The sequence below is a fragment of the Jaculus jaculus genome, chromosome 1 (assembly GCF_020740685.1).
Source record: "Jaculus jaculus isolate mJacJac1 chromosome 1, mJacJac1.mat.Y.cur, whole genome shotgun sequence".
Classification (NCBI taxonomy): Eukaryota; Metazoa; Chordata; class Mammalia; order Rodentia; family Dipodidae; genus Jaculus; species Jaculus jaculus.
In genome coordinates, this window is record NC_059102.1 from 263,428,943 (window position 1) to 263,452,330 (window position 23,388).

The 23,388-nt window shown below is 45.0% G+C and overlaps 2 protein-coding genes across 2 annotated transcripts in view; both read right to left on the reverse strand.

The window, feature by feature from the left end:
• The window catches only part of LOC101601540 (carbohydrate sulfotransferase 6), a 37,847-nt gene extending 28,484 nt beyond the window's left edge, over nucleotides 1-9,363 (reverse strand). Inside the window, exons 1-2 of the mRNA XM_045156506.1 lie at nucleotides 9,342-9,363; nucleotides 5,009-5,090 (exon numbers count right to left, since the gene is read on the reverse strand). Of these exons, the coding sequence (XP_045012441.1) occupies nucleotides 5,009-5,050 (42 nt within the window). The 5' untranslated portion in view covers nucleotides 5,051-5,090; nucleotides 9,342-9,363. The remainder of the gene's footprint in view (nucleotides 1-5,008; nucleotides 5,091-9,341) is intronic.
• Tmem231 (transmembrane protein 231) lies at nucleotides 113-23,388 on the reverse strand. Its single transcript, XM_004659607.2, has 7 exons — nucleotides 23,174-23,388; nucleotides 22,913-23,082; nucleotides 9,784-9,912; nucleotides 9,342-9,485; nucleotides 5,009-5,090; nucleotides 2,050-2,155; nucleotides 113-1,718 (listed from the first exon to the last, which is right to left on the reverse strand). The coding sequence occupies exons 1-7, from the start codon at nucleotides 23,310-23,312 to the stop codon at nucleotides 1,541-1,543; spliced, it is 948 nt and encodes a 315-aa protein (XP_004659664.2). The 5' UTR covers nucleotides 23,313-23,388; the 3' UTR covers nucleotides 113-1,540.

The window sequence follows — 23,388 nt, forward strand, 5'->3', positions numbered from 1 at the left end:
CTGGCCCAGGCTGACATGGATTATCTAGTCTCAGGCTGGCCTCGAATTCTCACAGCAATCTTCCTAACTCTGCCTCCCAAATTCTGGGATTAAAGGCATGCACCACTACACCCAGCTTCTCATTACTTTTATTTGAGATTTAAACCAGAAACCATTTTTCATTTAAGTCTTTGGGGGAAAATGAAACATATAAACAGTGCTAAATATTAAAAGGAACTAGTGTTAGGTAATTTCTTATTTTGTTCTGAAAGAGAGGTGCTTTGGAAATTAGAACTACATCTCCAAAGAAAACTGAGGCACACACTCAGTGTGTGGTGGGTGGGTGTGAAGCATGAGCCACAGGGGTTAGGAATGTCTTTCCTGTGCTGAAAACAAACTGGGGATCACACGATTGCTCAGGACAAGATTGGTGCTGGAGATCAGTTCTTGTATGCAGAAGAGGCCCATCTGGTCATCTCTTCTGCAGAATCTTGCTTAGCCAAAAGAAATATCTGGTTGGACTGCTTGTCACTCTCTCAACCAGGCTGGATTGGAAGGCCTGGCTAGCATCTTCTTTCTATGCTCCTGGTACCTTCCCCAAAACTACCTCTCTGCTAGGCACTCTGTTCATTAGTCAAGGAAAATCCAAGTAGCTGGGCTTCCATTTAGCCCACCAAATAAATAAATCCTGTGGGTGTCAGGCAGTGGGGGTCAATACCAACAACAACCCCTCTGTCATCCATATCCTTTTAGCAAGGGGGAGGGCTGTCAAGGAGGAGTGGCATGCATCCAGGCTGTTGGGTGAGGGCCAGAGAGAAAGAACCTGTTGTTAGAAGCACAGCGTCCCCCACTGCTGCTGAGGGGACTGAATGAAACAGCACTTCTGACTTCAGTCTGCCATCCCAGAGGCTCAGACAGAGGGCAAGAGGCAGGCAAAGAGCCAGCCCCAGCAGGGCAAGGACACAAGGCTGTTCAGCTGAACTCACGACAGACAGACCATGTCTGTTAGACTGAGGGCAGGTGTCTGGCCTCCTGTCCTTAAGTCACGGACCCTCGTGCACATGTTTTGGGGGCTCTTGTACTTGGCCACACCCCTTCAGTTCTCCAGTTAAAGGATTCTGGAAATCAAAAGCTCCCCTGGAGTGGACAGTACTGGGGATTTGCACATTTATCATGACAGCCCTGAAAAGGGTAAAAAGTGGTTGACAATCAGGGGCAAGAAGTCATGTCTCCTGGTTCAAAAGACGAAGAGTCTTTGCTTGAACAAGATGGGACTCTTTCCAAGAAGCCTAAATTGACTGTAATTTTCTCCTGAAATTTAGGCTAACATGTGAACAAGAACCAGAATCCTGTGACTTTACCACAAACCAGTCCCTGACAATTTCCTTGGTGCTTGAAGGTAGGGAGCTTATATAGTGCAAAACTGGAAAGAACTCTTCTTTGAGGGAAAACACGCGCCGCAAATGTCCTCTGGGCCTTGTTCAGAGATGTTGTAAGATGGCAGTTCTCAGAAGATGACAATGAGGTAGCCAATGGTCCTAAGTCTCCAGAAATGGTCCACTTAGGATAAGTGCTCCTTACACACTTCTCCCCAGGGCACTGCTACAGGGATGGTGGTCACTACTTGATTCTGAAACACAAATATTTTGATCTTTTCAAACACCCAGAGGAAGATGAGCAGGATGCTGACGTACTGGACCCAGGCAAACTTTATCATCTCCCAAAAGCCTGGTTGGTAGGTACATACAGTTAAGGAGGCACAGCTGACATGTAAGGAACAGTTACCTCAGGGTTCAGGTCACATGGGAAATGGCAAGCATATTTCAAATACCCTGAAGATAAAAGGGATAACCAGAGATTATTGAAACATAAATATGGATGGTCCTGACCTACAGGAAATTGATTTTTCCCCCTGTAGGAGCAGACAGATACAGTCATTGCAAGGCCTAAAGTGCTGTAGCAATTTCCAATCTAAGGCTTTCCACATCTGCTCCTACTCACGACAGCTAAGGAGCCCTTCCTCTCTTTGTGGAAACAGAGCTACTGCTGGCTGGCTAACAGAAAGGATATGAAATGACTTCCACCGGGTATCTGATGATAGCATTAATCACAAATGGAGCTTCCGCGGCCCTGCCCACCAGCCAGATGGGGTTGGGGTCATTTAGGACTGTGGTAACTGCAACACAAACACACAGTATTAATCCAGGGTGACCCTTTGGAAGGAACTATTAAAGGCTATAAATCTTTGAGTACAGAATGCAAAAATAAATAAAGAAAAATGTCATGTGCAAAGCTACTTATATATTACTTAAAATGCTTGTCAAAACACTTGTAAAAATGTCAAAAACTTAGCGAATGGGCTGGAGAGATGCCTTAGCGGTTGAGATGTTTGCCTGCAAAGTCAAAGGACCCCAGTTTGATTCCCCAGGACCCACATAAGCTAGATGCACAAAGGGGCACATGCATCTGGAGTTCATTTGCAGTGGCTGGAGGTCCTGGCATGTCCATTCTGTCTCTCTCTGTCCGCCTCCTTCCCTCTCTTGCTCTCTTAAATAAATAAATAAAACTTAATTAAAAAAAATAGAAGATGCTGGGCATGGTTGCGAACGCCTTTAATCCCAGCACTTGGGAGGCAGAAGGAGAATCCCTGTGAGTTCGAGGCTACTCTGATACCACAGAGCGAATTCCAGGTCAGTCTGAGCTATAGTGAGACCTTACCTCAAAAAAAAAAAAAAAAAAAAAATTTCAGTGGGGTGAGGTGGCACACACCTTTAATCCCAGTACTCAGAAGGCAGAGGGAGGAAGACTGCCGTGAGTTCCAGGCCACTCTGAGACTACACAGTGAATTCCAGGTCATCCTAGGCTACAGGGAAACCCTACCTAAAAAAAAAAAAAAAAAAAAAAAAAGGTGGGGCATGGTAGTGCATGCCTTTAATCCCAGCTCTTATGAGACAGAGGTAGGAGGATCACCGTGAGTTCAAGTCCACCCTGAGACTACACAGTGAATTCCAGGTCAGCCTGAACTAGAGTGAGACTCTACCTCGAAGAACAACAACAACAAAAAAAAGGTGTGGCATAGTGGCACACGCCTTTAATCCCAGCACTTGGGAGGCATAGGTAGGAGTATTGCTGTGAGTTTAAACCCACCCTGAGACTACATAGTGAATTCCAGGTTGGCCTGGGATAGAGTGAGACTCTACCTCAAAAAGAAAAAAAATTTATTACATAGTTATATAAGTTGAATTCCAAAGTGTCTCCATACTAGCTGTATGAAACTATCTGGGTACAAATCCAAGGGTGAATGAAATAAAGGGAAAAATTGATTTACAGACCAATGGCTTGTTGGTTTGGTTTTAGGAGTTCCATTACTGGAAAAACGTTACTGTATTTCATAAAATTAGGAAGAAATATTGGAAGTCAGGCCTGCTTTTGAAATGTCTGTAGTGTCTGTGTCTGGATTCCAAGTAACTTTCTTTGCATGCCTTTAGGGAAATCCTCAGGCCACCAACTAGCCTAGGGTGCTGAATCAAACACCCAACATTGGGTGGCCTGAGCAGCTGCTTCTGTAAGGAGCCAACATGCTCTGCCTACAGAGGAAACCACAGTGCTTCTGTTCTCCTAGTAGGCTGTGTGCCTAGCACACATGCTCCATTTCTACCTGGAAAGTGGACAGCAGATTGTCACTGCCTTTGTTTATGGTTATACCATGGGGCTTAAATTTTTTATTTTGTAAATACTTCAAGTGTTTTATTTATTAATTATTATTTTTTATTTTTTGTTTATATTTATTTTTTTATTTGAGAGCAACAGACAGAGAAAGAGGTACAGAGAGAGAGGAGAGTGGGCGCGCCAGGGCTTCTAGCCACTGCAAACGAACTCCAGATGCATGCGCCCCCTTGTGCATCTGGCTAACGTGGGTCCTGGGGAGTCGAGCCTCGAACCAGGGTCCTTAGGCTTCATAGGCAAGCGCTTAGCCGCTAAGCCATCTCTCCAGCCCCGTTATTAATTATTTTATTTTTATTTTTTGGTTTTTCGAGATAGGGTCTCACTCTAGCCCAGGCTGACCTGGAATTCACGATGTAGTCTCAGGGTGGCCTCAAACTCACAACAATTCTCCTACCTCTGCCTCCCGAGTGCTTGCTGGGATTAAAGATGAGCGTCACCACGACTGGCTATATTTTATTTATTTATTTGAGAGAGAGGCAGAGTAAGAGAGAGAGAATGGGCATGCCAGGGCCTCTATACACATGCACCACCTTGTGCATCTGGCTTACATACGGGGAATTGAACCTGTGTTCTTAGACTTCAAAGGCAAGCACCTTAACTGCTAAACCATCTCTCCAGCCCTCATAGGGATTAATTTAATCGGGTTTATCCTTAAGAAAAGTAAACAGCAGGGTGTGGTGGTGCATGCCTTTAATCCCAGCACTCAGGAGGTAGGGGAAGGAGGCTAGAGTGAAACCCTACCTGGAAAAACAAACAAACAGAAAGAAAGAAAGAGAAAGAAAATGAAACAGCCAAGTATGGTGGCACATGTCTTTCAGCACTCTGGAGTCTGAGGTAAGAGGATCACTGTGAGTTCGAGGACAGCCTGGGACTCCAGAGTAAATTCCAGGTCAGCCTAAGTGAAAGTGAGACTCTACCTCAGACAAAAAAAAAAAAAGGGAGGAGGGGGAGGGAAGGGGGAGGGGGAGGAGGGGGAGGAGGGGAGGAAGGGGGAGGGAGAGAAGAAGAAGAAGAAGAAGAAAACAAAAAGAAAAGAAAAGGACCCTTCAAGGCAGGGATGGGATAACAAGCCCAAGTAATCACTAACCTGCTGGATGACAGGAGAGGGATAGGTGGGAATGAGCATGGCTGTGAGGAATAGACAAAAAGGATAAAGCCTGGTGAGCCCACCCACCTCCCATCACAGAGCCTTTACTGGTTTTATGACTATCTCACAACAGGGCCTCCAATTCTGCTTGTTTTCTGTCCCTACAGCCAGGGAAGTGCCTGCACAGTGGCCCAATGGCCTCTACCTGTGACTTACCATTCCTTTCCTGGTAGGCAGCAACAATGTGGGTGAGGTCATAGTCGTGGGCAAAAGGACTGGTCCCGTTGATCACTGACACCTACGACAGGGAAGCAGGACAGAGTGAGTAGAACTAGACTGCTTCTCTCTTCCTTCAGCCTTTCTGTTCAGCTAGTGAGTCCCAGAGAGACAACACTGATTCCAGAGACCATCCTCTTGCTCTTGGTGACCTATTCTTGTTTCAGTAATCTTTTCTTTAAAGATGAGTCAAGGGTTGGGGAAATGGCTTAGTGGTTAAGGTGTTTGTCTATGAAGCCTAAGGACCAAGGTTCAATTTCCCAGGACCCATGTAAGCCAGATGCATAAGAGGGTGCACGCATCTGGAGTTCGTTTGCAGTGGCTGGAGGCCCTGCAGCACCCATCCTTTCTCTATCTGCCTCTTTCTCTCTCAACTAAATAAATAGTACATTTATTTTAAAAAAGAATTAAAGATGAATCAACTGTTTTGCAACAATTTAAGTTCATTTACTCTCAGCCTTTCCTTTTGTGGTGATTGAAACAAGGACCAAGGTTCACCAGGTTTCAAATCTGTAAATGCCCTTCTCTATTCTAATCAGAGAAATTATTTGTTTCTTCTTTTATTTTTTTATAGTTTTAAATTTATTTTCAAGCAGAGAGAGAATATGAATTGGTGTCACTTCAAACAAACTCCAGATGCATCTGTCACCTTGTGCATTCGGCTTGACATGGGTACTAGGAATTTGAACCCAGGCTGTCAGGCTTTGTTTGTAAGCAAGTACTTTTAACTGCTGAGCAATCTCTCTAGCCCTTCTTTCCTCTTTTAGATATACCATATTTCCAACACCTGTTTTTTTCTTGCTTTTTTTTGTTGTTATTTTTCAAGATAGGGTCTGTAGCCCAGGCTGACCTGGAATTCACTGTGTAGTCTCAGGGTGGCCTCAAACTCATGGTGATCCTATCTCTGCCACCACGCCCAGCTTAATTTATCTTTTTAAAATGTAGAAACAGAAATAGATAAAATGCAAATGTTAAGCATTGAAATCTTTCCTTGAGTGTATGTTTGGGTGGTGTACATACGTGTGTGTGTGTGTGCGCGCGCGCGTGCTTGTAAGTGTGTAGGTGTATGTGTTTGCAGGTGCACTTGTGTGACCAATACGTGTAGACCTCATAAATCAAAAAAAAATCTCATTTTTGAGATAGGATCTCTCACTTGACCAGGAGTTTACCAATTTGACTGAATTAGCTAGCCAGTAAGCCCCAAGGATCCGTCTGTGTCCATCTCCCCAGAGCTGACATTACAGTAACAATGCCACCATGCCCAGCTTTTATATGGGTGTTGGGGACTTGAACTCTGGTCCTCATGCTTGTACAGTGAGCACTTTACCAACTAAGCTATTTCCCCAGACCACTGGTAAAAATATGATCCTTTGTAGTTGGAAATGATTTCCTGCCCTCTAATATCATATTCCCATTGGTACACAAATCATCAAAATGCCATATCATGTTTATGTATTATAGCTCCCCCCTTTATAACTCATGTTTCTTCTAGCTACAGTGACCCTACATCCCAGTTATCTGCAACAGTCCTGTTATACATCAGTAATAACTGGTAACATCCTCTTTCACTGTCAAACAGAGCTTGTTAGAAATAATAAAAGGATGAAGAATGCAGGAGGTCTGCACTCACACAGTAGACAGTAATCTTCACTTTCTTACTTTGAAGCTAGGAAACTTTGGGAAGAGTCATACTAGTAAATCCCAATGTCCACATTAGCAAAATGAGAATTCATTTTTCTTTTTCCCTGAGAGTTCATCTTTTCAATAATTATCTATGAAAGCTTACAATGTGCCAGGCACGGTTGTAAGTACTGGGGTGATAATACACAAGGTATCAATGCTTTTAACACAGGCAGCAAAGATGTCAGGGGCAACAGATGTAAATTTGTGTGAAGAATGCTAAGTCAAGCAGGGAAGGCTATTTTAGAAAGCAGAGTCAGGGGCTGGAGAGATGGCTTAGTGGTTAAGTGCTTGCCTGTGAAGCCTAAGGACCCCGGTCTGGGGCTTGATTCCCCAGGACCCACGCTAGCCAGATGCAGAAGGGGGTGCATGCATGTGGAGTTCGTTTGCAGTGGCTGGAGACCCTGGGGCACCCATTCTCTCTGTCTCTCTGTTGCTCTCAAACAAATAAATAAAAATAAAAATAAAAGAATGAGCAGAGTCAGAGAAGGGATGTGTCACTGGACCTACATGGAGTGGTCTAGTATACAATGTGGACACCTTGTAGAGAGAATGGCAAGTGGAAAAGTGTGAGGCAGGAGCTGCTCTGTGGGTTCAAAGAAGAACAGGGCCTGTGCTCCAACAGGAACAGGGGACTAGTAACTGTTGAGCTGGAAATGGCAAGTACAGGCATCTCAGAAGTTGCTATGAGGACTGAAGAACATGATGTTTGCAAGCCTGTGTTTAATTTCTGTTGAGGTATATGGTGTTGCTATGTGGCCCAGGTTGGTCTCCAGTTCCTGGCCTCAAGTGATACACCCACCTCAGTCAACCAAATGGTGGGATTATAGGTGTGTGACACCACACCCAACTGTAAACCTTCCCACCCAGGGCTGGCATATGGTACATGTTCAATAAATGGTGGCTAGTATTTTTTAAAATGTTTTACATGAACATTTTACAAGATCATTGGAATATGCCATAGTTCATTATGATTGTCAACTTGATTGGTTTGAGAAACACCTAGGAGATTAGTAAAGCACAGTTATGATGTGTCTGTGAGAGAATTTCCAGAGATTAGGACACAACGACACTAACCTAACTGATGCTTTGATCCACTAATGGATTCAAAATATATCTGTCCAGCACTCATGAGGCACAGGGACCATCGTGAGTTCAAGGACACCCTGGGACTACACAGAGAATTCCAGGTCAGCCTGAGCTAGAATGAGACCCTACCTCGAAAAACCAAGAACCAACAACAAAAACAAACAAACAAAAACCCTAAAATACGACTGCCAAAGGACTGGAGAGATGGCTCAGCAGTTAAAAGCACTTGACTGCAAAGCCTGATGGCCTGGGTTTGGTTCTTTGTTCATCTGAAGTTCATTTGCAGTGGTGTGAAGCCCAGGCAGGGCCATGCCCTCTCCCTTTCTCTCATAAATAAATAAATAAATAAATAAAATATTAAAAATATGACTGTCAGTCTGGGCATGGTGGCACATGCCTTAATTCCAGCACTTGGGAGGCAGAGGTAGGAGGATTGCTGGGAGTTCAAGGCCACCCTGAGAGTACATAGTGAATTCCAGGTCAGCCTGGCTAGAGTGAAACCCTACCTGAAAAAATAAATTACATTAAATTAAAACATGTGTGTGTGGGGGAGCTAAATGTGGTGGTGCACACCTTTAATCCCAGCACTCGGGAGGCAGGGGTAGGAGGATCACAGTGAGTTTGAGGCCACCGAGACTACAGAGTGAATTCCAGGGCCTGAGCTAGAGTCAGACCCTACCTCAAAAAAAAAAAAAAAAAAAAAAAAAGAAAAAATAAAATAAAACAAAATAAAATAAAAAAAAAAGGGGGGAGAGGGAAGGTATTACCATGGGATATTTTTTAGAATCATGGAAGTTGTTAATAAAAAAAATTTTTTGAAAAGAAAAAAAAGATACTTGTCCACCAAATAAAAGCATGAGAAACATTAAAAAAAAAAAAAAAAGACTGTCAAAACTACTGGGCATGGGGAGGTGTGGGGCTGTGAAGGGTGAAGTTGGAGGAAGAAGGTCATTAGCAACTTGTCCTCAAACCTAGGTCCTTTGGCTTTGCTGGCAAGAACCTTAACTGTTAAGCCATCTCTTCAACCCCCCTGTTGCAGTCAGGTTCACATTGCTGACAGAAATCACCTGACCAAGAGCAGCTTGTGGGGAAAAAAGGTTTGCTTTGGCTTACAGAATCAAGGGGAAGCTCCATGATGACAGGGGAAAACGACGGCATGAGCAGAGGGTGGACATCACCCCCGGCCCACATAAGGTGGACGACAGGAATACGAGAGTGTGCCAAATACTGGCTACAATAACCATAAGCCTGCCCCCAACAATACACTGCCTCCAGGAGGTGTTAATTCCCAAATCTCCATCAGCTGGGAACCTAGCATTCAGAACACCTAAGTTTATGGGGGACACTGAATCAAACCACCACACCCTCCCCCATTTTTTGAAAGACATCATGGTAAGAATTCCTACTCTCTGCTACATTAGGGAATGCTGTAACCAGCCTCAGCTTATCAGAAAATGTGACACACACAGAAACAAAGAAGCTAGATAGCACAAAGCATCCTCACATTGTATCGGACATCCAGGCCACTGTAGCTCAGTGGCTGCTTCTGTAGCAGCTTCAGCTCGCCATTGATGTACAACTGTGACCCAGGAACAGCAAAGGAGGACTGGAGAAATGCCATGCTCTGCATCACAAATGTTGACATCCTCTGAAAGCAATAAAAGGAGAGGCAAAACCATCAGCTGTGAAGGGCTCTGGGTTCATGAGTCACTGATGTGCAGCTGAGGCTATGGGGCTGCATATACTTGGCCCACACAGGAATCCCTGTCTCAAACTCGCTTAGCTATTTAAGATGATCCTAATGAAAACCATTTCATTTGCCCATGTTAAAGTCCCTCCAACACCCCAGAGAAGAATCTTCTACAATGTGGGACCCCCTAGAAAGCAGAGATAGGGCTCTGCTCTCTCCAAGGAGGAAAGAGAGGAGCCTGAGAGGATGAACTCACATGCAATTGGTAGGAGAAGGTCAGAATGAGTTGCACACCAAGAACATGCTCTGTGGATTGCAGAGGAAGCTCAAGTTTAAAATACAACATGTCCATTTTCCCATCCTGGTTCCTATCTTCTTCTCTACTCTAGAAAAGCCAAAAGAAAGAGATTTCTTGTATGTATGTACGTACGTATGTATGTACAAGCAGAGAGAGAGTTGGGTATGTCAGGGCCTCCAGCTGTTGCAAATGAACTCCAGATGCATGTGCCACACCACTTGCATCTGGCTTTTACATTGTACTGGGGAATCAAACGAGGGTCCTTAGGCTTTGCAGGCAAGTGCCTTAGCCAATTAGCCATCCTTCCAGCCTTCTTTTTTCCCCCTCCCTCCCTCTTTGAGACAGAACTTACTACCATATAGCCCTGATTTTGAAATCATTATGAAAATCAGGCTGGCTTCAAACTTGTGGTAATCCTCCTACCTTTGCCTCTTAAGTGCTGGAATCACAGGCCCACTCTATGCCCAGATCTTCTTTTCCTTTATAGTGTTGGGTGTTGTATCTATGGCTTCCAACATGCTAGGCAAGAGGTTTACTATTGAGTTACATTTCAAGTCAGCTCCTTTTTTGTTGTTGTTTGCGAGGTAGGGTCTCTCTCTAGCCCAAGCTGACTTAGAATTCACTTTGTAGTCTCAGGATGGCCTCGAACTCATGGGGATCCTTCTACCTCTGCCTCCCGAGTGCTGGAATTTTTTTTTTTGGGGGGGGGTTTCAAGGTAGGGTCTTGCTCTAGCCCAGACTAACCTAAAATTCACTATGTAGTCTCAGGGTGGCCTCAAACTCATTGTGATCCTTCTACCTCTGCCTCCTGAGTGCTAGAATTAAAGGCATGTGACACCATGCCGGGCTACCAAGTGCTATGATCAAAGGCATGTGCCACCATGCCCAGCTAACTCTTTTATTTATTTACTTATTATTTATGAGAGAAAAAGAGAGAGAGAGAACAGGCACGCCAGGGCCTCTAGCCACTGCAAACGAACTTCAGACATATGCACCACTGTTGCAGTCAGGTTTACATTGCTGGTAGAAATCACCCAACCAAGAGCAACTTGTAGGAAAACGTTTTTATTTTGGCTTGCAGGCTTGAGGGGAAAGCTCCATGATGATAGGGGAAAAGTGACGGCATGAGCAGTGGGTGGACATCAACCCCTGGCCCACATAAAGTGGACAACAGGAACAGGAGAGAGTGCCAAACACTGGCATGGGGAAATTGGCTATATCATCCATAAGCCCGCCCCCAGCACTACACTGCCTCCAGGAGACATTAATTTCCAAATCTCCATCAGCTGGGAACCTAGCATTCAGAATATAAGTTTATGGGAGACACCTGAATTAAACCACCAGCGCCACCACATGCATCTGGCTTATTCAGGTTCTAGGGATTTGAACCTGGATATTTAGGCTTCCCAGGCAAGGGCCTTAACTGCTAAGTCATCTCTCCAATCCAGCTCTTTTATTTTTTTATTATTTTTACATTTTCGTTTATTTATTTATTTTTTTTTTTGGTTTTTCGAGGTAGGGTCTCACTCTGGTCCAGGCTGACCTGGAATTAACTCTGTCATCTCAGGGTGGCCTTGAACTCACGGTGATCCTCCTACCTCTGCCTCCCGAGTGCTGGGATTAAAGGCGTGTGCCACCACGCCCGGCTCGTTTATTTTTATTAATTTGTTTGAGAGCGACAGATAGAAAGAGACAGAGAGAGAATGGGCGCGCCAGGGCCTCCAGCCACTTCAAATGAATTCCAGACGCATGTGCCACCTTGTGCATCTGGCTTATGTGGGTCCTGGGGAATTGAGCCTAGAACTGGGGTCCTCGGGCTTCACAGGCAAGCATTTAACTGCTAAGCCATCTCTCAAGCCCTTGTTTTTGAAGGTAGGGTTTCACTGTAGCCCAGGCTCACCTAGAATTAAATATGTAGTCTCAAGGTACCCTTGAACTCATGGTGATCCTCCTACCTCCCAAGTGCTGAAATTAAAGGCATGCACCACCACATCCAGCTTCAGCTCTTGTAAATTAAAAAATAAAAATAAAATAAATCAATGGGCTAGAGAGATTGCTCAGTAGTTAAAACATTTGCCTGCAAAGCTTAACACCACCGGTTTGATTCCCAGTACCCATATAAACCAGATGCATAAAACAGCGCATGCATCTGGAGGTTGTTTGCGGTGGCTTGAGGCCTTAGTGCATCTACTCTCATTTTCTCTCTCTGCTTGCAAATAAATTATATGTATATATTGTTTTTTTCAGGGTAGGGTTCTTGGTCTAGCCCAGGCTAACCTGGAATTCACTATGTAGTTTCAGGGTGGCCTTGAATTTACTTCAATCCTCACCTCTGCCTCCTGAGTGCTGGGATTAAAGACGTATACCACTATGCCTGGCCTATTTATACATTCTTTCTTTAAAAATATATTTATTTATTCATTTGACCAGGATAGGGGGAGAGAGAGAATGAATGAGCACACCAGGGCCTCCAGCCACTGCAATTCCAGATGCATGCGCCCCCTTGTGCATCTGGCTACATGGGTTCTGGACAATCAAACCTGGGTTCTTTGGCTTTGCAGGCAAATGCCTTAATCACTAAGACATCCCTCCAGCCCTATTTATACATTCTTAAACCACAAGTGCCTTTGTTTCAGATCCTTGATGTTGGACCATCTATCTCATAAATTTAGGTCAGGACTTGTGATCTTTTAGGACTAATCAATATGATGAAAAAAGAAAGTAAGTGAAATTAGCAAGGCATTAAAACCACAGACATTTGACAAAAATCGAAAGAAAGAAAGAGAGAAATCACAGCTCATAAATTGTAAGTAGGCACTTAAAAATAAAATAATATCCAGGCTTCCCAGCCACAACTGCCTCACAGTGACCTGACAATGACCAGAAGGAAAAGAAGGTTACTGATCTATATCATCCCTACTGTGTGTGTATTTGGCACACACACATCTTGATCGAGGTGTAAACTAGTCCTTTCCCACTACTTTCTCAGAAGGATGCTACTGTGGAATGTAGTGCTCCCCTTTGAATCCGCCTATGAGTTGTTCATTTAGCTTTCTACCATTACCATTCTATGAGGAAAAGTAAGTGTTTCTCAGGCTAACATAGTTTGAAATCAAGACACCTGTCTTCAGAAGCTTCCAATCATTTTCCTTTCAGATAATATCCTTTGCTTGTGATAAACCTACTTTCCTTCCATCGGATACTACTATCTTGGTCCTATTTCATCAGCTTCACAGGGTGGGGGAGGGAGCTCTGCTATCAGGTTGATGATGGAGTGACTGAGGCAATAACATATTAGGTAGCATTAACAGGATGGCCAAGAGGAACCTTGGCTTCCGGTTCAGGTAAGACCTGGGGACAACAGGCAGTTAACTTAGCAATGGCTCCAAGTCTTCTGGATCTGAGGACAGAAGGTAAGGATCAAAATTCTCAATTTACAAGAGGTGGTGGCCAGGGGAGAATCACTAGGAGAATCCAGACTCCAACAGTCTAAGAGAGAGGGAAACTCATTTCATTTGATCTTTGTGATAAGTGACCAGCCTTGGACAAAGAACAAGTATTATCTCTACTGTATGGATGAGAAAATCTAGGCTCAGTAAGTTAGAGGATTTATCAGAGGTAGTTAATAATGGTACAGACAGGAATTGAGATTAGGTGTTTTATTGTTTCTCTGCCTTTTGGCTAAAATCAAGTGAAGATTAGGTATGCTTTCAGTAATTCTTTTTTCTTTTTTGGCGGTGGTAGTACCAGGGATTGATTGTATAAGCTAGGCAAGTGCTCTACCACTAAGCCACATCAACAGCTAGGCATTTTACTTGAAATTTCTTTCTAGGGCGAAACTGTTCATTCATTAAAAAATCCAGGTGTGGGCTGGAGAGATGGCTTAGTGGTTAAGCGCTTGCCTGTGAAGCCTAAGGACCCTGGTTCGAGGCTTGGTTCCCCAGGTCCCATGTTAGCCAGATGCACAAGGGGGCGCACGCGTCTGGAATTCGTTTGCAGAGGCTGGAGGCCCTGGCGCGCCCATTCTCTCTCTCTCTCTATCTGTCTTTCTCTCTGTGTCTGTCGCTTTCAAATAAATAAATAAATAATTTTTAAAAAAATCCAGGTGTGGTGGCACATGCCTTTAATCCTAGTACTTGAGAGGTCAAGGTAGGAGAATTGCTGTGACTAGATAGTGAAGCCCAGGCCAGCTGGGTCTAGAGCAAGACCCTACCTTGAACAATCAAAAAATTATAAATATATTTGCAAGCAGAGAGAATAAGAGAAGGGACAGATAGAGAGTGAGCACACTAGGGCCTCCAGCCACTGCAAACAGATTCCAGACGCATGCTCCATGCTACACCTCACTTTACATGTGTACTGGGGAATCAAAACTGGGTCATCAGGCTTTGTAGGTAAGCACCTCAACCACTAAGCCACCTCTCCAACCTCTCCTTTAAAAACATTTTTTTGGAAGCCAGGCGTGGTGACGCACGCCTTTAAGAAGACAGAGGTAGGAGAATTGCTGAGTTTGAGGCCACCCTGAGACTCCATAGTGAATTACAGGTCAGCCTGGAGTAAAGTGAAACCCTACCTCAAAAAACAAACAAACAAACAAACAAAAAACAAAACAACAACAAAAAATATTTTGGGGGGCTGGAGAGATGGCTTAGCGGTTAAGCGCTTGCCTGAGGACCCTGGTTCAAGGCTCAATTACCCAGGACCCACATTAGCCAGATGCACAAGGTGGCACATGGTGGCTGGAAACCCTGGCATGCCCATTCTCTCTCTCTCTCTCTATCTACCTGCTTCTTTCTCTCTCTATCTGTCGCTCTCAAATAAATAAATAAAAATGAACAAAAAAAATTAAAAACAAAAAAATTGTTTTGGGGGAGTGGAGAGATGGCTTAGCAGTTAAGGTATTTGCCTGCAAAGCCAAAAGACCCTAGCTCGATTCCCCAGGAGCCACATAAGCCAGATGGATGCACAAGGTAGTGCATATGTCTGGAGTTTGTTTGCACTGGCTAGACGCTCTGGAATGCCCATTCTCTCTCCCAAATAAATAAATTTTAAAAATGCTTTAAAAATTTGAGGAGGGCTGGAGAGATGGCTCAGCAGTTAAGGTGCTTGTCTGTAAGCCTCAGGACCTAGGATCAATTTCCCAGTACCCACATAGGCCAGACAGATGTACACGGTGGCACATACATCTGGAGTTCATGTGCACTGGCCAGAGGCCCTGGCACACCTATTCTCACTATCTTTTTTTCTTTCTCTCACTCTCTCAAGTAAATAAATAAATATTTCCATGGCAAATGTTTTAAAACAATTTTTTTCATTTATTTGGAAGCAGAGAGATACACACAAAGAATGGGCACCCCAGGGCCTCCAGCCACTCCAAAGAACTCCAGATGCAGGCTCACTTTGTGCATCTAGCTTTACATGGGTACTGGGGAATTGAACCCCAGTTATCACAGCTTAATAGGCAAGTTCCTTAACCAACAGCTGGGCCATCTCTCCAGCCCTAATACCTGATTCTTTTTTTTTTTTTTTTTTTAGTTTTTATTTTTATTTATTTATTTATTTGAGGGAGAGAAAGAGGCAGAGAGACGGGGAGATAGAATGGGCACATGAGGGCCTCCAGCCCCTGCAAATGAACTCCAGAAACATGCGCTCTCTTGTGCATCTGGCTTACATGGGACCTGGGGAATCAAATTGGGGTCCTTTGGCTTTGCAGGCAAATGCCTTAACTGCTAAGCCATCTCTCCAGCCAGCCCTCACACTGGGTCTTATTTACAGTGTAATATCTGATTCTTCAATTTACTCATTAGCCTGCCAAGTATTTGTGCATGGTGTGTGCATGTGTGCACATGCATGTGGAGGCCAGAGGTTGACTTTGGGTGCTTTCACTTTCCACTTCATTTACTGAGACATGGTCTCTCAGTTGAAACCAGAGCTCTGTAATTCAGCTAGTACTATTAGCTCACTTGCCCAGGGGATTCTCTCACTGTCCTGAGTGGCTGGAATTATGGGCATGTGTCACTGGCCCTCTCCATCATTTCACTATCCATAGGCAAAATAGATATTGTTACTTCATTCCGGGATCATCAAATTCTGGGTTCCAGGTCATCAAATTCTTGCTACCCATGTTTCAGTGAATCTAAAGCACCAACAGTTGTAAAACACTTCATTATTTTATAGACTAACAAAGAAGGGAAAGGCTGGGCGTGGTGGCACATACCTTTTTTTTTTTTAATTTTTATTTATTTATTTATTTGAGAGCGACAGACTCAGAGAGAAAGACAGATAGAGGGAGAGAGAGAATGGGCGCGCCAGGGCTTCCAGCCACTGCAAACGAACTCCAGACGCGTGCGCCCCTTTGTGCGTCTGGCTAATGTGGGACCTGGGGAACCGAGCCTCGAACCGGGGTCCTTAGGCTTCACAGGCCAGCGCTTAACTGCTAAGCCATCTCTCCAGCCCGGCACATACCTATAATCCCAGCTTCTAGGGAGGCAGAGGTATGAGGATTGCTGTGAGTTCAAGGCCACCCTGAGACTACATAGTGAGTTCTAGGTCAGCCTTTGCTAGAATGAGACCCTACCTCAAAAAACAAAACAAAATAAAACAAAACAAAAGGGAAAATGTTTCCAATTACTGTGCTAAGGCTTTCTAACCAGTATTTAGCATTTATTGAACATGCTTTTATTTATTTATTTGTAATTTTTTTTTTTTTTTTGAGGTAGGGTCTCACTGTAGCTGACCTGCCACTCATTATGTAGTCCCAGACTGGCTTCACACTCACAGTAATCCTTCTACTTCTGCCTCCCATGTGCTGGGATTAAAGGCATGTGCCACCATACCTGGCTAATGTTTTTACTGGACTGGAGGGATGGCTCAGTGGTTAAGGCACTTGCCTGCAAAGACTAGGGGCCTAGGTTTGATTCCCTACTGCCCATGTAAGCCAGATGCACAAGGTGGTACATTGCGTCTGGAGTTTGTTTGCAGTGGCTAGAGGCCCTTGAGCAACCATTCTCTATATTTCTACCTGCCTCTCTTGCTAATAAATAAACAAATTTGTAAGGGGGAGAGAGAGAGGAGAGTATGGGTGTGCCAAGGCTTCTTGGCACTACAAATGAACGCTAGATGCATGAGTTACTTTGAGCATCTGGCTTTATGTGGGTAGTGGGGAATCAAACCCAGGCCAGCAGGCTTTGCAAGCAAGTGCCTTTAACCACTGAACCATATGGCCAGCCCCAACACTATAAGATTACTCAAACTGGGGGTGCAGCTCAGTGGTAAGGCACTTTTCTAGTACACTTAAGGCCTTGGGCTATACCCAACATCAATTCAGGAGGAAGGTTAATCAAAATTCAAGACTCTAAGCTGGGCATGGTGGTACACACCTTTTTTTGTTTTGGTTTGTTTTTTTGAGGTGGGGTCTCACTCTAGTCCAGGCTGACCTGGAACTCAGTATGTAGTCTCAGGGTGGCCTCAAACTCACAGCGATCCACCTACGTCTGCCTCCTGAGTGCTGGGATTAAAGGTGTGTGCCACCACATGCAGCTCATGGTACACACCTTTAATCCCAGCACTCAAGAGGTAGAGTTCCAGGCCACCCTGAGACTACATAGTGTATTCCAGGTCAGCCTGGGCTAGAGTGACACCCTACTTTGAAAAACAAAAAAATAAAAAAGAAAATTTCCAGTGCCAGGTATGGGATATCTTCCAATGAGTTGTTGGCCAGGGAAGCCCTTGATGCCCCCAAAACATTACAGGCCATTGCCAAGTTCTTGGTTGCCCATCAGAATAAGATAGTTAAGATGCTACTGCTGAAGACACCACATACTTGTACTGCAGGTCACTGAGAAATCAAACTGAAGCAGAGCTGGAAGCCCTTTTCCAGTTGATTAGCTGTCAGAATACTAGAAAGAGCTATATAATCTGTTGGGGGAGAAAATTTGTCAATGGTCTTAACTAGCAGTGGACCTGGCAAGCTTATGGTAGGCCAGCCAGGAGAAATGTACTAACTGGTACAATGGTGGCATGTCTGTTATTAGGGAAATCAACTGCTCTTTGACTGGATTTAAAGCTGGCTCCAGGGGAGGGGATTTATGCCTGGTACTGCAAACCTAGTCAAAAGCTTATGACTCTCAGCACTCGGGAGGCAGAGGCAGGAGGATTGCCGTAAGTTCAAGGCCACACTGAGACTAGTGAATTCAAAGTCAGCCAGGGCTAAAGTGAGACCCTCCCTCAAAAGAAGAGAGAGCAAGTGAGTGAGCATGAGCAAGCAAGAATGGGCATGCACCAGAGCCTCTAGCCAAACTCCAGATGTATGTGCTGCCTGGCTTATGTGGGTATGGGGGAACTGAATCTGAGTCCTCAGGCTTCACAGGCAAGCGATTTAATTGCTAAACCATCTCTCCAGCCCACAAATAAAATACTTAAAAATTAAAACCAGGGCTGGAGAGATGGCTTAGTGGTTAAGACACTTGCCTGCGAAGCTTAAGGACTCAGGCTTGATTCTCCAGGTCCCATGCAAGCCAGATGCACATGGCAGCGCGCACATCTGGAGTTCGTTTGCAGTGGCTAGAGGCCCTGGCACACCTATTCTCCTTCTCTCCTCCACTCTCTCCCTCCACCCTCCCCCTTGGTCTCTAATAAATAAATTAAAAAAAAAACTAAAACCAGAGTCTGGCGTGGTGGTGCACGCCTTTAATCCCAGAACTTGGGAGGCAGACACAGGAGGATTATCATGAATTTGAAGTCACCCTGAGACTACATAGTAAATTCCAGGTCAGCCCGGGCCAGAGTGAGACCCTACCGCAAAAAATGGAAAAAAAAAAAAATTAAAGCCAAAACCAATATGGGTAATACTCTCAAGGCAGTGGTTTCTGGTTAATGAGATAAAAGACTACCTAACCCCAGTCCACTGAGAGACCAGTTGTGGTGATGAACAAGTAAAAGGAAGAAATGAAGCCTGATGTTTACCCTTGCTTTCACGATTAAGTTTTCATGATTTTTATATTTTATTGCTTGTGTGTGGGTACTTGTGTGTGGGTATGCATGCAACCCTGGGTGCTATCCTTAGCAATGTCATCCACCTCTGGTTAAGACAGGGTTTCTCCTTGGCCCAGAGTTCACTAGTTAGGTAAGACTGGCTTCCATGAGTCCCAGGGGTCTGCCAGCCCCACAGCACAAGGATTACAGGAATACATGGACATGCCTGGCATTTGATGTGGCTGCTGGGGATTAAACTCAGGTCCTCCTGAACTATCTCTGCAGCCCTCATGAGTATTTTTTTAAACTCAACTAACCCAAAGCAAATGACAGACAGGAATACATAAATGTGAAGAAAAAAAAACTACTAAAATTCAAGATATAAACATATTGTGTAAGCCAAGAATGATGGCACTTGCCTGTGATTCGAGCACCTGACAGGCTGAGGTAGAAGGAATATCAGTTGAGGCCAGCCTAGGCTTAATATAGTCAGTTCCAGGTCAGCTTGGGCTAGAGTGAAATCCTGTCTCGAAAAAAAGAAAAGGTTTGAGGTCAATGTGGTTGCATACTTCTTTAATCCCAGCAATCAGGAGGCTGAAGAATGAGGATCAGCTTGTGTTGGAGACTAGCCTGGACTACAAAGTGAGTTCCAGGTCTACATGGGCTAGAGTGAGACCCTGTACCAAAAATAAAAAATAAAAAGAGGTACGAAGATCACTGTTGCATTCAAGGCCACCCTGAGACTACACAGTGAATTCCAGGTCAACCTGGGCTACAGTGAGACCCTACTTTGAAAAAAAAAAGTGTTTTCATTTTTCAAAATATGTGAAATGTGTAACGTACATAGCAAGTATGGTGAGGGGCTGGAAAGATGGCTCAGCAGCTAAAAGCACTGGTTTGCAAAGCTTTCTGGCCCAAGTTCAGCTCCCCATTACTCACATACAGCCAGATGCACAATGCTTTTTATATCTGGATTTTGTCTGTAGCTCTGGTTCATTCATGCTTCCTCATTTTTTTCTTTTTCAAATAAATAAATAAGTAAATAAATATTTAAAAGAAAGAAGTATGATGACTATATGGTGAGAACCCCTCTACTGCTGGCCTCTTATGCAGTCAGTCACTCTTGATTAGAGGCACTAGAGGCTCAGAAATGAAAACGAGAGCTGGGTGTGGTGGCACATGCCTTTAATCCCAGCACTTGGGAGGCATAGGCAGGAGGATCACCATGAATCACCCTGAGACTACATAATGTTCCACGTCAGCCTCGCCTAAAGTGAGACCCTCCCTCGAAAAATCAAAATAAAATAAAATAGGAATGGAGAGATGGCTTAGTGGTTAAGGCACTTGCCTGTAAAGCCAAAGGACCCAGGTTCGATTCTCCAGGACCCATGTAAGCCAGATGCACCAAGTGGTGTATGCTTCTGGAGTTCATTTGCAGGGGCTATTCACTATCTGTCCCCTACTCACTCACTCTCTCTCAAATAAATAAAATATTTTTTAAAAAATAATAAAGGCTAGGCATGATGGCATACACCTTGAATCCCAGTACTTAGGAGGCAGAGGTATGAGGATCGCCATGAGTTTGAGGCCAGCCTGAGACTACATAATGAATTCCAGGTCAGCTGGGGCTACAGCAAGACCCTACATCAAAAACACATAATAATAATAATAATAACAATAATAATAAAAATAAAATAAAAATGAAGGGTGGAGGTATGGCTTAGTGGTTAAGGCACTTGCTTGCAAAGCCAAAAGGACCTAGGCTCAATCCCCCGGACCCACGCAAGCCAGATGTACAAGATGGCCTATGTGTCTGGAGTTCATTTTCAGTGGCTGGAGGCCCTGCAGTGCCTATTCTCTCTCTGTTTCTCTCTCACTCTCAAATAAATATAGAAATTAAAATAAGGCCAGGCATGGTGGCGCAAGCCTTTAATCCCAGCACTTGGGAGGCTGAGTTAGGAGGATTGCCATGAATTCGAGGCCACCCCAAGATTACGTAGTGAATTCCAAGGCAGCCTGGGCTAGAGCAAGACCCTACCTTGAAAAAATAAATAAAAATGAGGGACGGGCATAGTGACACACACCTTTAATACCAAACCTTGGGAGGCAGCTTACTTTTCCTTCTATTTATTTATTTATTTATTTATTTATTTATTTATTTTGCTTTTTTCCAGGCAGGGTCTCACTCTACGCAGGTTGACCTGGAATTCACTAAGTAGTCTCAGGGTGGCCTTGAACTCACAGCAATCCTCCTATCTCTGCCTCCCGAATGCTGGGATTAAAGGCATGCACCACCACGCCCGGTCTTACGTTCTATTTTCTTGCTTAAGTGTTCTTTTCTTCTCTTTACTCCTTTGAGACAGGGTATCATACAGCCCAGGCTAGCCTTTACTTTAACATGCTATGTAGCCATGACATTGTACTTCTTTTCCTCCTGCCTCTATGTTGCAGTTATCACTGGGACAAACACCCACCCAGAAGCAGGATGGGAGGCAAGGGTTTATTTCAGGGTTATAAAGTCCAGAGGAAATACCATCATGGCAGAAGCTAGCTAACTTCATCATACACACACAGCAGGACAACAGAACAAACAGCCAGAGTTCAAGCTGAGTCTCTACACATTTAGTAGGGCTGGACTCAAGATCTACCCCTAATGACACACCTCCTCCAGGAGGGCTCCACAGGACAAAAAGTAAGTAGAAAGCTTAATCAATATTACCTTAGGGGGCTGGGCCTTGTGGCACAAGCACACCTTTAATACCTACACTCCAGGATTAAAAAAAAAATACAAAACTTAAGGGCCTGGAGAGATTGCTCAGTGGTTAAGGCACTTGCCTGCAAAGCCTAACAATTCAATTCAATTCCCCAGTACCCACATAAAGCCAGACAAAGTAGCACATGCATCTGGAGTTCAACTGCACTGGCTAAAGGCCTGGAATGTCCATTATCTCTCTCCCTCCCTTTCTATGGTTGGAAAAAAAATGTATATAAACATATAGGTTGGGTTTTTTTGAGGTACAGTCTCGCTCTAGTCAAGGCTGACGTGGTCTAAGGATGGCTTCAAATTCATTTCAAAGATGGCTTAGTGCTAAAGGTGCTCGCAAAGCCAGAAACAAACAAACACACAAACAAACAAAAAAATATTTTCTCAGCCGGGCGTGGTGGCGCACGCCTTTAATCCCAGCACTCGGGAGGCAGAGGTAGGAGGATCGCTGTGAGTTCGAGGCCACCCTGAGATTACAGAGTGAATTCCAGGTCAGCCTGGGCTAGAGTGAGACCCTACCTCGAAAAACCAAAAAATATATATATATATATTTTTTTTCTCAGATGGACTGGCATCACAAGCCTTTAATTCTTGGGAGGCAGAGGTAGGAGGATTATTGTGAGTTGGAGGCCACACTGAGATTCCATAGTGAATTCCAGGTCAGCCTGGGCTAAAGCAAGACCCCATCTGAAAAACCAAAATGTTTTAAAAATCGTACTTAGCTGCTAGGAAAAAAATGTTTGCTTTTTCCCCCAGTTACACAAATTTGCCATTTAAAATGCAACTTCCAAAGAAATTTAACCAGATGTTTTGTACTTCTAAAGGAAACATTTTCAGAACATGAAGAGAAAGGCAATGGTTGTAAAGAAAGCATTTGGTTTATGATAAAGTAAACAGCAATTTGCTGACAGTAAAATAGTTCAATTTCAAGAAAGGCAGCTGCAGGAAGAAGGCACATCCCACAGCCAAGTCCCCAGCACAAACCGGAAAATTAACCAATCAGTGACTAGGTTTCCAGGTGGCCACTCTGCTTAAAAAGGCCAGTCTTTTTGGTGCTTGCAGGGCTGTGATGGGCCGTCAGCATCCTTAGAGAGCCTTGCCCACGGAAGTTCCAACACCTGAGACAGGCGGTCCCCTGGCTTTGGGACGCCGGTCAGGACAGCACAGCTAACTTTCTGGGAGTTGTGCTCTTGTGGAGGAGCTGAGTGAACATCATCTACCCAGAAGTTGAACATCACAGGCCCAAGGGCCTGCATATCCAACCTCCTCCAAGCCCGGGAGTCCCTAAGGGCCGAGCCGTGGACCCGGGCTTCTGCGTCCCTCCCCCAGGCCCGGGCGGGAAGCACGCACCGAGACGAGAGGGACGCGCAGGTGGTCGCCCTGCAGCCGGTTGAAGGCGGGGAACGTGCTCCAGGCGAGGAAGGCTCCGGGCTCGGGCCCCAGCAGGGCCACGAGCAGCGCCTGGTGCTGGAAGCGCACGGTCGGCTGCTCCTCGTAGCTGCTCCGCTTCAGCCAAAACCCTGGTTACACAAAGCGGGGTGGGGGTGGAGAGGGGTCAGGACGCCCGGCCCGGCCGCGGGCGGAGGGCGCGTCCGGGCGGGGCAGGCTCACCGTGGCTCCGGAAGGCCACCAGCAGCGGGGGGATGTAGGTGAGCGCGGCGGCCAGCAGCAGGAAGAGCGCGGCCTTGGAGCAGAGCCCCGCGCGGTAGCCGCGCTCGGCCGGGTGAGAGAAGAGCTCGTAGAGCGCCATGAGCACCGCGAGAGAGCCCAGCGCGATTCCGGCCGGAGGAGCAAGTTTGGCTTCTCCTGGTTGCCATCGCGGTGGT

What these genes read in the sequence shown, in the direction of transcription:
- Tmem231 (XM_004659607.2), bottom strand. Translation starts at nt 23,312, where the DNA reads ATGGCGCTCTACGAGCTCTTCTCTCACCCGGCCGAGCGCGGCTACCGC. An exon ending in CCTTCTCCTACCAATTGCAT is followed by an intron (nt 9,486 to 9,783) that starts GTGAGTTCATCC and finishes TATTGCTTTCAG; the next exon opens with AGGATGTCAACATTTGTGAT. An exon ending in TGCCTACCAGGAAAGGAATG is followed by an intron (nt 2,156 to 5,008) that starts GTAAGTCACAGG and finishes TTTGTGTTGCAG; the next exon opens with TTACCACAGTCCTAAATGAC.